We start from the raw sequence: 14297 nt of genomic DNA on the forward strand, positions 1-14297 counted from the left end.
CTCTCAAGCCAACCCGCATGCACAGAGCTCGAGCGTTTTGTAATTGAGGTGGCAGACTCAGTTCAACCTTGCCTTGGCCGGACTACAAACGGGTGGCATACAATACAATCCGGTCTGGAAGAAAAAAGAAAAACTTTTCGAGAGGCTGCAGAGCGTTAAATGAAAGTCAAGAGGGCGACAGTCGTTCGACGCTGCCTGGGCCCAAGTGCCTGTTGGCCACCAAAAGCAGTTCTTCTCAAAGCACACAGAGACAGACGCAGAATGGCCTTTTTTCACTGACGCTCAGCCAGCTCTTGTCGTTGGCAATCAAACCTGAGACTTCTCGTCGTTGCCTTCTCCTTCACCACCACCTATTCACCCGTAGATCAATCAGTCAAAATGGTACGTTGATCATCGATATCCAACGAGCGCATCGCACATCTGCCGGATCCTCGCAGTCCTCGTCGACACGCCGCAGCGTAGCCGATCTTCAGATCAAATGGAATCACCCTGCATCGATACGTCGGACGGCCGTTTTGGACTACCTTGCTTGCTGGCTGCTCGAAGCTCGGGCTCGATCTCAGCTCTCGTTCCAGCACGGAACATGGCTAGCATTGCGTAGCTTCTAAAGCTGTGCCAAGCACGCATTCCGTGCAGATGGCGATTACACCTCGATACCGCTCGCGCTCTTGCTGTTCTGAACTTGTTCGCTGACCTTTCTCCTTGCATTCCCCTCCAATCGCCACAGTCCGCCTCCGACGACGAGCAGCACAACGCTACCTTCGAGACCGCCGATGCCGGTTCCTCGCTCACCTTCCCTATGCAGTGCTCTGCTCTGCGTAAGAACGGTCACGTCGTCATCAAGGGCCGCCCCTGCAAGGTAAGTTTCTCCTCTCGTTTTTTCTCGAATGGATTCCCGCCACGGTGACACGCAAATGCTCGCGCCACTTATTGTCTACATCAAAGTCGACACACGGTGGTGTATGATGTGGCGGAGAGGCAAGCTCTTGCAACAGATGGGAAAGGACAGTTTAAAGTCGGAGACGCCTCAGCGAACCGTGCCGAGTCCCAGCACAGGCTATGCTAGACCCCGCAGTCCTCTTCCACCTTCGGCAGTGCTTTCCTCTTCCGCGCGTCATCTAGTGGCAGCCCTCGAGAAAGGATCCTTCACACCGTCTCACCTGGAACCGCTCGACTGACCCTCCTCTCGCATTTGCCCTTTCCACCTCGCAGATCGTCGACATGTCCACCTCCAAGACCGGCAAGCACGGTCACGCCAAGGTCCACCTTGTCGCCACCGACATCTTCACCTCGAAGAAGTACGAAGACATCTCGCCCTCCACCCACAACATGGACGTCCCCCACGTCAAGCGAGAGGAGTACCAGCTTGTCAACGTCGACGACGGTTTCCTCAACCTCATGACCAACGACGGTGACACCAAGGACGATGTCCGTGTCCCCGACGGTGAGCTCGGTGACCAGATCCAGGCCGCCTTCGACGACGGCAAGGACCTCATGATCACCGTCGTCTCCGCTATGGGCGAGGAGCACTGCCTCTCCTTCAAGGACGCTCCCCAGGGCAAGTAAAAATGTTGCATTGACATGCATTTCGGCTCGATAAGAGCTCGCATTGTCGTTGAATGGATTCGATCAGCAACTTCGTTTTCTATTTGCAATCTCCTACATCTTCACTTTTCTGGATTGTTTGCTGGTCGTGATTGCGTGAGTGATGCGTGTTCGAATGTAGGTTGCGGGCTTGAGTGCGATGTGCTTGCTTGCCTGTTTGAGTGATGGGCGCCACGCTTGTGCCAGAGGTGATGAGTGTACGAGGAGTGTGGTCGAGTGATAAAGCAGTTGAGGTCTGGCCACATGCATGGTGGGTTCAAATTCTTCCTGACTGATGGCAAGCGGTAGCTGCGATGCGTCGTGGTCCGCTTGGGACGGTCTCATTGGCCTTGGATCCTGCTGAGCCGTTGATATTGAGCGAAACCACGAGTAATGGCGAGGCTCTCTGCATTGTCATGAAGCTTTAAAGCGAGACGTTGGCGCGGGAGTGGCAGCGACTGACGGCTCCTGAAGCAACGCAATGACTCGTCTGTGGAGACATCGTCTGGACGCTGCGGTGACCCCTGGTCTCGACCTCGCGTCACCGACGCCCACATGCAGCAACTTTGCTCTGACGCTCAGAAGTTCGACGACTTCCCTCAAGACAGGCTGGTCGAGTATCTCGACGTCAACGCGGAGGACGACGTCAACATCGCGCTGCACGAGCGCGACATCATGCCTGCCACCACCCATCTCGAGCTGAGATTTCTCAAAATCCTCCGCGCCGTCGCCGGGCTGAACCTTTACCCGCACCAGAATCAATCGTCGAGGATCGACCAAGATGTTCTTACAAGAAGGGGCTGGAAGAACATTGCCTCGGTCAGAGGGGATGATGAGGTGATGAGCCTCAACAAGGAGACCTTGGCCCAGGAGTGGCAGGCCCCGACCAGGGCCTTCAGGCGCAAGAATGACGGAAGAACCTCTTCCGGCTACACAGCGCGATCGTAGATGCGAATGGTCACACCAGAGCATCGGTGGTACGTCAATACCCGGGAGGAAGAAGGGACGCTGGAGAAACTGGTGACGGAGGACATCAGCAAGAATCTCGGCCTGTCTTCGCTCCGGGTCAGCGGCGTCGCTAAGGGTCAGTGGGATCATGAGTCTGGCACGACGACGCACAGAAACCGTCGCATCTCCGTGCGCGGCAAGGCTCTCAACCCAACACACGTGTAGTCCGGCCGCGCGTTTCTCCATGTCAAACATGATGCTGCACGTGCTGCTGTCGGTGTTCCCAGATTCCCTCCCGCCGCTGTCACGGCCGCCACCACCTCTGGCACCGCTGTTTCCACCGCTACTGCCACCGACACCGCTGCTGCCGCCAATGTGCCTCCAGTGTCCCGCTCTGGCGCAGCCATAGTGTGTCCTCCCGCCGCTGCTGGCGCTGATGTACAGCTCGTGCCTCAGCCAGCCGAGCCCAGTGTACCCGAACCTGTGCTCGACACACCTTCCGTGCCGTTGCAACACCCGCGAGCTGCAAAAGCTGCCGATGCCGCAAATATCTAGCAGGCCAATGCACTCGAAGGCGCCATAGCATGACCGGCAGGCAGCTCGTCGTAGCCGATGAGCTCGATGTGGCGGGTCTTGACCACTGGCTGTTGTGGATAAAGGAGGAGGTATAGAAGCGTATCGATGCGGATCTGCTGGTTGTACCCGATGGCAACAGCTTCAGACGCTCGTCGCTTCGACGACTTCCTGCACAACGGGTTGGTCAAACATCTCAACGCCAAGGAAGAGAACGACGCTAACAGCGCTCTGCAAGAGCGCGACACAACGCCTGCCACCATCACACACAGGCGGTAGTCATGTACAAGGGTCGAGTCAACACCGGTGTGACCGCCAATGTGACGGCCAAGAGCATCAGCTGGAGCATCAGCGTCTCATACGCCGAATCTGAGCGCTGGGTGGGCAATAGAAACCCCGAAATCTACGAAAACCCTCACCAAGATGGCTTCGTATATTGCCTCACCCTGCCAAACAGCAACTTTCTCGCTCGCCGTTCCATCAAATGGGACCAGGATGACCCAGTGGCGAAGGTGAAGCATATCAACCAGCTCTCCTTCTTGACGGGCACTTACGCCATGGGCAAGCAGGCGCAAGGAGCGATCGGCTACAACCAGCAGATCCGCATTGATATGCTTCTATACCTGCTGCTTTACCCTCAGCAGCCGATGGTCAAGACGTGGCACGTCGAGTTGATCGGCTACAACAACCTGCCCGCTGGACAGAAAGAACGCCATGGTCGCCGTCATGTCGTCTTCAGGCCACGCTCCACTCCGGACAAACGCAGCTGAGCAATTGGCTGTGGACGACTGCAAGACTCACCTCGCAACCACACTGTGCAAGGACCCAAGTGTCAACTCGCTTTCTCAGCCGTGACCACCGCTTAAAGCTCTGCTGGCACGCTCATTCCGCCAGACCGTTTAGCCCGTCCCGCAAACGCCACTTCGCTGGGTCCCGTAAAATTGTGTCGTCGAGCCCGCACAACACACGAGTCGCACAACCCTGCCTGCGAAACAAATTTGGCTGGGCCAGCCAGACGTGCAGACGGCAGACCGCGCAGAGCTCACATGTGTGGCCTGGCCTTGCACAGCTTGACAGGTGGCCATCACCGGCGAAATTCGAGAGGCCGATTTTTTCGATTTTTTTTCTTTTTCAATTTTTCTTTTTCTTTTCGAGAGCACTCACTCCACTCTGGCACAGCCTGCTTCGTTCAGTATGGTGAAGGTATGATTGCGACGATGAAGAGACACTACAAACATCGAACTAGACCCGAAACTGTCATCCTAGACCGCATCCTCGAGGATCAAGCGCGGGACCACCTGCATCGCCATCAGCTCCTGCAACATGAGCTTGGTGCCGTACGGAATGGTGAGCTTGACGACGTGCTTGCTCGTAGCGCAGTAGGGACAGTATCCGTTGTACCCCATGAGACCGCACTTCTGGCAGGCGTGCACCGTGAAGGCGTCCGAAGAGATCATAAGCCTCTCGAGCAGCAACTGCGTCGCTCCGTAGCCGATGAGGCAGTCCCGCTCCATTTCGCCGAGTCTGAGGCCTCCATCGCGTGATCGGCCTTCCGTCGGCTGTCTGGTGAGCACTGCTCGTGGTCCTCGAGCTCGTGCGTGCATTTTATCTTGCACCATGTGCTTCAATCTTTGGTAATAGATGGGCCCAAAGTAGGTATACGCCTCAAACGACTCGCCCGTGATACCAGAGGTCAAGGTCTCTTTGCCTCCATAGTTGTAGCCGTTCGCGACGAGGATTGCCGACATGTCCTCCACTTTGCTGCCGCCGAACGCGGTTCCGTACTGCAAGTTTCCCGTAATTACTCCCGCCTTACCGGAGAGCAGCTCGATCATCTTACCCACGGTCATTCGCGAGGGGAAACCGTGAGGATTCATAATGCAATCTGGGTTGATGCCTTGATCCGTGAACGGCATGTCCTCCTGCTGGACGATTAGGCCGCAGACGCCCTTCTGGCCGTGGCGCGACGAGAACTTGTCGCCCAGCTCTGGGCGCCTCGTCTGACGAATGAGCGCTTTGATGAGTGTCTGATCCGAGTCAGTATCCGTGATGAGGACCTGGTCGACGTAGCCCGAGACCGGAGGCTTGTAGGACAGTGGCGCAGACTTGTAGGAGACAGAGGCGGCCGCGTCGGACGCACCGGCCATGATGGCCGCCGATGAGTTGTCGTTCGCATTCATCGGAGTCTGCTTATTGACGTAGACGTCACCCTGTTCCACCCGCTCACCGACACCTGCAATTCCGTCGGCTTCCAGGATGTCGTAGCGCTTGGGACGCTTGCCCGTGGTGTCATCGACAGGAGCGTCGGCGAGACGATCGTGCGTGCCGTTGGGATACTTGCGGATCACCGTACTCGATTTCTTCAGGGTTTGGCTTCGACCATAGCCCCGGTCCAGGGAAGCCTTGTTGAGAATCAGCGCATCTTCGATATCGTAGCCTGAGAAAGACATCACGGCTACCATGGCGTTTTGACCGGCGGGGAGCTTGTCGAAGCCAATCAGCTCGATATGCCGTGTCTTGACCATGGGTTGTTGAGGGTAAAGCATGAGGTACAGGAGCGTGTCGATCCGGATCAACTGGTTGTATCCGATGGCTCCTTGCGCCTGTTTTCCCATGGCGCATTGATACGTGTTTCTTGGGGACTGGTTGTGATGAGGGTAAGGAATTAGACCCGCCACAGCGCCCAGAATGCAGAACGGCTCGATTTCGAGATGTGTCGTATGCTGTGGGTTGATGTCGCGCTCGTGCAGGGCAATGTTGGCGTCATTTTCCTCGTTGACATCGAGATACTCTAGCAATCCGTTGTGGAGGAAGTCGTCGAAGCGGCGAGCACCGGATCGAAGCTGCTGCATGTGCGACTCGGTCACACGGGGCTGACCGGTGACGGGATCGACAATGATGAGGGGTCGGCAGATGCGGCCGCCGTCGGAAGCGATGTAAACGGTCTGGTGGTGGTGATTGGTGTAGACCGAGACAAACTCGGAGATGCGGCCGGCCCGACGGAGACGGCGGAAGTGCATCACGAAGCGTTGCGGGAAGCGAGTCACTCCAAGCACGTTACCGTTGAGGTAGACAACGTACGAGTCGGGTCGATACAGCTCGGCACCGGTGAGCAGATGGATGTCCTCCACTCCGAGAGTGAAGGCGATCCGTGCGATGGGCTCTTCCTCGACGTCTGTTGTGATGTGAGTGGTGAGAGCCAGGTTCTTAACAAGACCGCAGGCTTCACCTTCCGGCGTATCGGCAGTACACAGCATACCCCACTGCGATGGTTGCAGAGCACGAGGTCCCGACACCTTTCTCGTCTTTTCGAACTGCGAGCTGATCCTCGTCATCATGCCGAGTGCAGCGATGAAGGATAGACGGCTGAGAACATGGGTGATACCAGCACGCTCCATCTTGAAACGCTTCAGACTCCAGTTGCCCGTCGAGATGGCGCGCACAAAGCCGCTGCTGATGTAGTCGCCGTTGAAGTGGAACTGGTTGAAGGCGTCAAACTCGACGGTTCGGTTGGGCTTCTTGAGAATCTTGTCGATGTTGAGTTTGAGGTCCGAGTTGAACTTCTTGAAGAGGTCTTCGAAGAGGAGGGCGAGCAGCTGACCAGCCAACTCGAGACGCTTGTTACCAACGTAGTCTCGGTCGTCAACCTTTTTCTCGTCCTGCATGGCCATGAGCACTCTGCGAACCATGGAGGCGATGTAGATGGCTTTGGGGCGGAAGTTGAGCCTCTCGACGGGAACGTGGGCCATGATGACGGTAGCGAGAACGTCGAGAGCTTCCTCGGCGAGAGGTCGTCGCATTGAGAGAGGCTTGCGTGATGCCTTGGCACGGGCGCCGATGTAGTCGAGCGCCTGCTTGCGGGTATAGATGCCAAGGCGAGCAGCCTCTTCGAGGTTGATGGCAAAGAGCTCCTTGTAGGCGTCATCGTGGCCGGCGACGAGCTGCAGGATCTCACGATCAGCTTGAATGCCCATTGCCTTGAATGCGATGGCGATGGGGATGTCTTCATGCAGTGAGTTGTGCTTGAGGAAGATCTTGCCGTGCTTTGTGAGAACGTATGACTTGGATTTGCGCTCGTGAGTGGACGAGGTGACGGACGCGGATACGGTGCCCTTCTTGGTGTCTGCTTCGACGATGATCCTGTTCTTGCTGAGCTGCTCCTGCACGAGGATGACCTTTTCTGTTCCCTTGACAACGAAGTATCCACCTGGATCGAGAGGACACTCGCTCATCTTTGCGAGCTCCTTTTCCGACTTGTTGGAGAGAACACACTTGTTGCTGCGAAGCATGACAGGAATGCGCCCAATGGCGACATTCTTGCGGCGGATGATCTTGTTGCCTCGAGTGTACTCGATATTGACAAAGATGTGTGCGGAGTAGGTGATGTCTCGAAGTCGGCATTCGTGCGGTGTGATGGGCCGCTGTACTGCATCACCATCATATCTGCGAGGTTCTCCCACTGTGATGTCGGTGTACTTGAGATAGAACTTGGGGTCGATGTCGGAAGTGATCTTCTCGTTTGCTTTGATGATGTTCTTGAGGTCATGGTCGACAAAGTAGTTGTAGGAGTCGATGTGCTGCTTGACCAGACCTTTGACCTGGAGGAAGGCAGGAACGAGCTCCCACTTGTCTTCGACAGACTTGATGGGGTCCATGAGCCCTTTGCCTTTGTAGTTGGCTGCTTTGAGCGCTGCAATTGGGTCGTCAGAAGCTGAGGGCGGCATGTGACCCATAGCCTGGGCCATCTCGGCGATGCTGGAAGGGAGCGCCATGATGCCTGCTTGCGCTGATCAACACGGCCCCTGCCGAGCAATGCTGACCAGATGGCACTACGTGTGTTGCAATACGAGCTGAGACAGTCGATGTGATAGGATGCTGATGGCTCCGCACGTAGAAGCGGGCGGGAGCTCTGCAAGCGGATTGAGTGGTGCGCAGTCGACCGAGCAGAATCGGCGCTGCCTGAAGTTGCGGAAACGTCCCGATCAAGAGTCGAGGGAGTCGGCGCTGCTTCCGAATGTGATGTCAGTAGCTTGGTAGCCTATCGGACGAGCCGTATGTGTGCTTCGGATGAGCTCGTCGAGACTGTGACTGTGATCAGGAGAGGGACAGGCGATGGATGGTGCAAGGGAGTATGCGAAGAGCACCTACATCAAATCTTCCAGACGCACTTTTCTTGCGCTTCACGACAGCGGAATTTTTTGGCTGCGCTTTACATTGCCGAGTTCCGCAATCTGGATTGGATCTGCCGATTTGTCTGCTCTTCTAAAAAAGGGTCTCAGCGTCGTGACTTTGGTGGCACACACGGCTAGCTGTCAGCGTCTCACATACGGTCGCAGAAGATCACCGGACTTACACTTCTCTCTTTGCTGCCGTTATCAGCGTCATCACCATCTTCACCTCATCACACGATCACTTGAATAGCGACTCTCTGACGATCGGCAGGTCCTAATCACATACAGCAGGAATCACACTGGAGCTTTCGGCGGACCCGACAGGAGGAAACACTGGATCGAGCAAACATACTCAGCAGCACACACACTAAGAAGCACACTATAAGCAATCCGGAACCCAGCACAGCTAAAGTTTGCTTCTTCGACACTGAGAACCTGTGATCGACCGCCCCCGTCAGCTCCTTATCATTCGACACCTCTCACCAGCATAAAAAGTTCAGCAGCAGAACCACTCATTGCTCGACTCGAGCACCACTTTTCAACATGGCCATCGGCAATCCAGATACGTGGATCGAGCAGCTGAGGCAATGCAAGTACCTCCCAGAGCCAGACATCAAGGCGCTCTGCGAGATGGTCCGAGGCATTCTCATGGAGGAAAGCAACATTCAGCCCGTATCAAGTCCGGTCACAGTATGCGGCGACATCCATGGTCAATTCTGGGACCTCCTCGAGCTATTCCGCGTCGGAGGCGAGGTTGATACGGGGGTTTCGTACATCTTTATGGTATGTTGCCAAAGCTGCTACATCTGGCTACCTTGTTTGGGGATCCTTACTGACCACTTGCTCTCTTGAACTGATATCGCGAACAACAGGGCGACTTCGTGGACAGAGGCTACTTCAGTCTGGAGACGTTCTCATTACTCATGGCTCTCAAAGCGAGATATCCATCACAGATCACGCTCCTGCGAGGCAACCATGAATCTCGCCAGATCACACAAGTTTACGGCTTCTACGACGAGTGCCAGCGCAAGTACGGCAACGCCAATGTCTGGAAATCCTGCTGCCAAGTCTTCGACTACCTCAACCTTGCGGCGATCATCGACGGTCGCGTCCTTTGCGTCCACGGCGGTCTCAGTCCGGACGTCCGCACGCTCGACCAGATCCGCATCATCGCGCGAGCCCAAGAAGTGCCCCACGAAGGCGCATTTTGCGATCTCATGTGGAGCGATCCAGACGACATCGACACATGGCGAGTCTCACCGCGTGGTGCAGGCTGGCTCTTCGGCGGCGCAGTAACAAAGGAGTTCAACCACGTCAACGGTCTCTCGCTCATAGCGAGAGCGCATCAGCTTGTTCAAGAAGGGTACAAATTGATGCACGATAACAACATCGTCACGGTCTGGTCCGCGCCCAACTACTGCTACCGTTGTGGCAACGTGGCATCCATCTTTGCGGTCGACGATCTCATCGCGTACGAGAGCAAGAACGGAACGTCGGCGCTGGTGGCGGGGACAGGGAGCGAGGAGCAGGATCCAGATGCGACAAAGACAGAAGGTGCGGATGGAGCGAAAGAGGGAGCAAAGAAGCCGTGGGAAGCAACACAGTCCAACTTCAAGATCTTTGATGCGGTACCGGATCAGACGCGGACGGTGACGCTGAATAGCCAGTACTTCCTCTGATGTTCGAATGGAGGTCTCACAAAAAGATTCGCCCTGGTTAAGTCCAGTGTACTTGTAGCTCGACAACTCAACTCGATCTATTCACCAGCATATACACGGAGAGCTGTCAGGAAAACGATGCTTGCAAAACAAGGATACAAATACAATGGTGGCGACAGCTGTGCAGGGTATCAAGCGATGGGTGAACGGACAATGCGAAGTGACAAGCGAAGCGACAAGGATGTAACCTTACGAGAAGTGAATGCCCTTCTCATGGAAAGCGGCAAGCAACTTCAACAGATCATCAATGTCCATCTTTGCCGCTCGGTCCTCGGCGCACTCGGTGTCGATGAGCACCTGCTTGACCATGTCGGCAAAGTTGCCCTCCTCGGGCATGATCTCCTTGACGGCGCAATACGTCTTGTAGTTGCTCTCCAGCATGTCGATGACGCCTCTTGCGTCGAAGAAGCTGGCGCGCACGGTCTTGTTCCGCCTGGAGAACACGATGCGGGTGAGACCGTCGAACTCCTCGAATGGGATGGCGGGGGGCGGGTTGAGCGGGGTGATGCGCACAACGCTCGACTCGACCTGCGGTGGAGGTCGGAAGGAGTTGCGCGAAACCTTCATGATGTGATCCACCTTCGAGTAGAGCTGGACGTTCGCGGATAGACGACACCACAGGTTATCGCCCGGTCGCGCGATGAGGCGCAGCGCGAACTCGCGTTGAAACATGAGAATGGCACACCGGAAGAGTGGACGGTGCGAGAGGAGCTTGAAGACCAAAGGCGAGGAGATTTGGTAGGGCGTGTTGGAGATGCAGACGTCAAAGTAAGGGAGCTCGGTCTTGCAAAAGTCGCCGATCATGATGTCCAGCTTGCGTTGTTCGGGTCTGCGCGTTGTCAAAGGCGAAGGAGCAGAGAAAGTCAGCACTGGCTCGCATTAGCAGTCGCTGTAGCAACAGCATCAATGCTCCAGCTGCGTTGTCCGTCATCCGATTCAACCGTGGCACCTTGCGAAGGATCAGCTATCTTGGAAAGTTGCCGCATTGTCCGATTGCAAAGTCGGGCTCGTACGAAAGATGGTAAATGAATTCGTTCATCATATAAGACGGAAGTCGTCCGGGTCGAGGGCAGGGCTGCCACGGTGATCGCTGGATGACGGTTACTGATGGTGCTGATACTGATGCTGCTGACGGGGGTACTCACTTTCCTTGGACACGCTTGCTGAGCTCGGCAGCCATGCGTGGATCCATCTCCACGACAGTCGTCTTCTTGGCCTTCTCAAGGATGCGGACTGTCAAGTTACCGGTACCTGGACCGACTTCGAGGACCATGTCGGTGGGCTTGAGGTTGGCTTTGTCAACGATGCCTTGGGCGACGAGCGGATTTTTGAGGATATGCTGACCGAACTTGTCGGTGTTGAAGATGGGGTTCTTGGTGGTGGCGCTCGAGTTCTGGTTGGATGCGTGGACGCCGTTGGAGGAGGATGCGGACGAGCGTGCCGAGCCTGGCCTGAGGCCGGCGGATGGCTCATGCTGCCGTGAGAGCTTTGCGGACACTGCTCGAGGCATCTTTGAGGGGTATCGTTGCTCGAAGTGATGGAGCGAGAGTGGAAGGTTGACATGCCACCAGCATGATCAAAGCCAAAATTTTCTTAGGGTCCAGCCTCAACCCAAAAAAAATCTCGAACCGGCTCCGATTTTTCCGGCATAATTGGAATGTCAGATCGCGAGGCAGGCGCGCTTGAGCCAATTCGTGTTGGCAAGGCAAGAAGCGCTGCATCGACAGCGACTCAGTCCAACACTCACACACACGTCGCAGATCCCTTCCCGTCCATTCGCACCCCTCAACACGCATTGCTCCTCTGCTATCGCAACATCCCTTCCAATCCGTCCGACATTACCTCTGAGTGCTATCACGAGCAAGCAAGATCGCCACACTTTGGTGTTGCTCGCTGTAGGTCGACATACGCAGGCGCGCGTCCAACAACCGAAGCGGTCAACAGAGTAGCGACGAAGCGTCGGCAGCAAAGGCAACTCTCTCAGTCAGACGGCAGCATCCGATTCTCCACGATCTCGTCAGAACAGCAGCCACTCTCAGCACATCATGAGCAGGCCACGCTTCTTCAACGCGCCCCGCAAGGGCGAGAACTTCGAGCTTCGAGCCGACCTCAACTCCGAATACCGCGACCGCAGGAAGGATGCCATCAAACGGGTCATTGCCAACATGACCGTCGGCAAAGACGTCAGCGGTCTCTTCCCAGACGTACTCAAAAACATGCAGACCGAGGATCTCGAGCAAAAGAAGCTCGTCTATCTCTACCTCATGAACTACGCCAAGACCCAACCCGAACTTGTCATTCTCGCCGTCAATACCTTCGTCAAGGACTCCGAAGACCCAAACCCACTTATTCGTGCGCTTGCAATCCGCACCATGGGCTGCTTACGCGCAGAGAAGATCATCGACTACCTCTCGGATCCGCTCGAAAAGTCATTGCGCGACGAGAACCCATACGTCCGCAAGACAGCTGCTATCTGCGTTGCCAAGCTCTACGACCTCAAGCCCGAATTGGCCATCGACCGCGGCTTTGTCGGCATGCTCAAGGATATGGTCGGTGACAGCAACCCAATGGTCGTCGCAAATGCCGTCACTGCCCTCACCGACATCCACCAGACCGCGCTCGAGAACGATCCCACTGGCCAGTCCGCTGTCTTTGTCCTCGACTCCGAGATTCTCACCAAGCTGCTTATCGCGCTCAACGAATGCACGGAATGGGGTCGCATCGCCATCCTCAACTCTCTCGCGCGGTACCGTGCCCGGGACGAGAAGCAAGCCGAGCACATCTGCGAACGAGTCATGCCCCAGTTCCAACACGCCAACGGCAGTGTCGTCCTTGGCGCCGTCAAGGTCGTACTCATCCACATGGCCAAGGTGCGCAACAACGACGAGCTCATCAAGCAGCTCGTCCGCAAGATGGCGCCACCATTGGTCACACTCATCTCGTCCGCTCCTGAAGTGCAGTGGGTCGCGCTGCGCAACATCAACCTCGTGCTGCAAAAGCGCCAAGATATCTTGCAGAACGAGCTCCGAGTGTTTTTCTGCAAATACAATGACCCTTCGTACGTCAAGCTGGAAAAGGTCGAAATCATGATCAAGCTCGCCAACGAGCGCAATGTCGACATGCTCCTCTCCGAGTTGAAGGAGTATGCGTCAGAGGTGGACGTCGACTTTGTACGAAGAGCCATCCGCGCCATCGGTCAGTGCGCCATCAAGATCGACGCTGCTGCGGAACGATGTGTCCACGTGCTGCTCGACCTCATCGCGACCAAGGTCAGCTACGTCGTTCAGGAAGCGGTCATCGTCATCAAGGACATCTTCCGCAAGTACCCGCACAACTACGAAGGCATCATCCCTACGCTCTGTTCGAACCTCGAAGAGCTCGACGAGCCCGAAGCCAAAGGGTCGCTCATCTGGATCCTTGGCGAATATGCAGACAAGATCTCGAACGCCGAAGACCTGCTAGCGCACTTCCTCGACACGTTCACCGAGGAGCCGTATCAGGTGCAGTTCCAGACCCTCACGGCCATCGTCAAAGCGTTCCTCAAGAAGCCGGATAGCAACCTCGCGCAGCAGATCGTGCAGCAGGTACTGGAGAAAGCGACCAAACAGTGCGACTCGCCGGATCTGCGCGATCGCGCCTTCATCTACTGGCGTCTTCTGTCGTCATCCGACAGCGCTGCGGGGAGGAACGTGATCCTGGCTACACGACCGCCCATCTCGATCCCTCTGACCACCGTGCCACCAGCGGTACTGGACGAGCTCGTCTCAGAACTCTCCAGTCTCGCTAGTGCCTACCACAAGCCCGCTGCGACGTTCATCGGCAAGGCACGGATCGGCGCAGATGGCGTGCGCAACGGCCAGCTCGGCGAGGCGGAGGACGACATCACCCGTGAAAAGGCGCTGGCGACGGTGGTGCAAGGCCAAAAATCCGAAAACCTGCTCGACTTCGGCGACGACGACGTCGACATTCCGGCTAAGAACGGCAACGGTGCAGGAGCGCTAGGTGCGCTGAGTGGGCTGGATGACCTGATCATCTCTTCGCCGGCTGGCAACAGTTCCGGTGGAGGTGCGGGCCAGACGAGTGGTGGAGGATTGAATGATCTTTTGGGTCTATTCGATGCTGCGCCGGGAGCGGACGAGCCAGGGGCGCAAAGCGGCGTGCAGGCGTTGAAGGCGCTCAGTACGACACCGGCGAACAACGGTTTCTTTGGCTCACCAACACAACCCAGCGCGACGACGGTGACCACGGCGAAACCCGCACCCACTTCGGGTCAGGATGACTTGCTAGGCTTGTTCTGAGGCTG

At 56.3% G+C, this 14297-nt stretch overlaps 7 protein-coding genes across 7 annotated transcripts; 5 read left to right on the forward strand and 2 right to left on the reverse strand.

Annotated features, from left to right (window-relative positions):
- Positions 1-378: 378 nt before the first annotated feature.
- Positions 379-1566, forward strand: PSEUBRA_005009 (Translation elongation factor, IF5A C-terminal; the record flags this gene model as incomplete). The annotated part of the gene is made up of 3 exons (XM_016438461.1): positions 379-381; positions 728-859; positions 1213-1566. 3 exons carry the CDS (start codon positions 379-381, stop codon positions 1564-1566), a joined length of 489 nt encoding a protein of 162 aa, XP_016290946.1.
- Positions 1567-2139: 573 nt separating this feature from the next.
- On the forward strand, positions 2140-3087 carry PSEUBRA_005010 (RNA polymerase Rpb2, domain 5; the record flags this gene model as incomplete). Its single annotated transcript, XM_059465439.1, has 2 exons — positions 2140-2528; positions 2820-3087. The coding sequence occupies 2 exons, from the start codon at positions 2140-2142 to the stop codon at positions 3085-3087; spliced, it is 657 nt and encodes a 218-aa protein (XP_059321600.1).
- Positions 3088-3386: 299 nt separating this feature from the next.
- Positions 3387-3875, forward strand: PSEUBRA_005011 (DNA-directed RNA polymerase, subunit 2; the record flags this gene model as incomplete). The annotated part of the gene is made up of 1 exon (XM_016438465.1): positions 3387-3875. One exon carries the CDS (start codon positions 3387-3389, stop codon positions 3873-3875), a length of 489 nt encoding a protein of 162 aa, XP_016290947.1.
- A 492-nt stretch (positions 3876-4367) lies between these two features.
- On the reverse strand, positions 4368-7877 carry PSEUBRA_005012 (RNA polymerase Rpb2, domain 5; the record flags this gene model as incomplete). Its single annotated transcript, XM_016438520.1, has 1 exon — positions 4368-7877. One exon carries the CDS (start codon positions 7875-7877, stop codon positions 4368-4370), a length of 3510 nt encoding a protein of 1169 aa, XP_016290948.1.
- A 942-nt stretch (positions 7878-8819) lies between these two features.
- PSEUBRA_005013 (Phosphoesterase domain protein) lies at positions 8820-9955 on the forward strand (the record flags this gene model as incomplete). Its single annotated transcript, XM_016438492.1, has 2 exons — positions 8820-9059; positions 9149-9955. The coding sequence occupies 2 exons, from the start codon at positions 8820-8822 to the stop codon at positions 9953-9955; spliced, it is 1047 nt and encodes a 348-aa protein (XP_016290949.1).
- A 228-nt stretch (positions 9956-10183) lies between these two features.
- PSEUBRA_005014 (Ribosomal RNA adenine methylase transferase) lies at positions 10184-11504 on the reverse strand (the record flags this gene model as incomplete). The annotated part of the gene is made up of 2 exons (XM_016438521.1): positions 10184-10823; positions 11140-11504. 2 exons carry the CDS (start codon positions 11502-11504, stop codon positions 10184-10186), a joined length of 1005 nt encoding a protein of 334 aa, XP_016290950.1.
- A 535-nt stretch (positions 11505-12039) lies between these two features.
- On the forward strand, positions 12040-14292 carry PSEUBRA_005015 (Clathrin/coatomer adaptor, adaptin-like, N-terminal; the record flags this gene model as incomplete). The annotated part of the gene is made up of 1 exon (XM_016438485.1): positions 12040-14292. One exon carries the CDS (start codon positions 12040-12042, stop codon positions 14290-14292), a length of 2253 nt encoding a protein of 750 aa, XP_016290951.1.
- Positions 14293-14297: the final 5 nt, after the last annotated feature.

Source organism: Kalmanozyma brasiliensis, assembly GCF_000497045.1.
Source record: "Kalmanozyma brasiliensis GHG001 unplaced genomic scaffold PSEUBRA_SCAF4, whole genome shotgun sequence".
NCBI lineage: Eukaryota > Fungi > Basidiomycota > Ustilaginomycetes > Ustilaginales > Kalmanozyma > Kalmanozyma brasiliensis.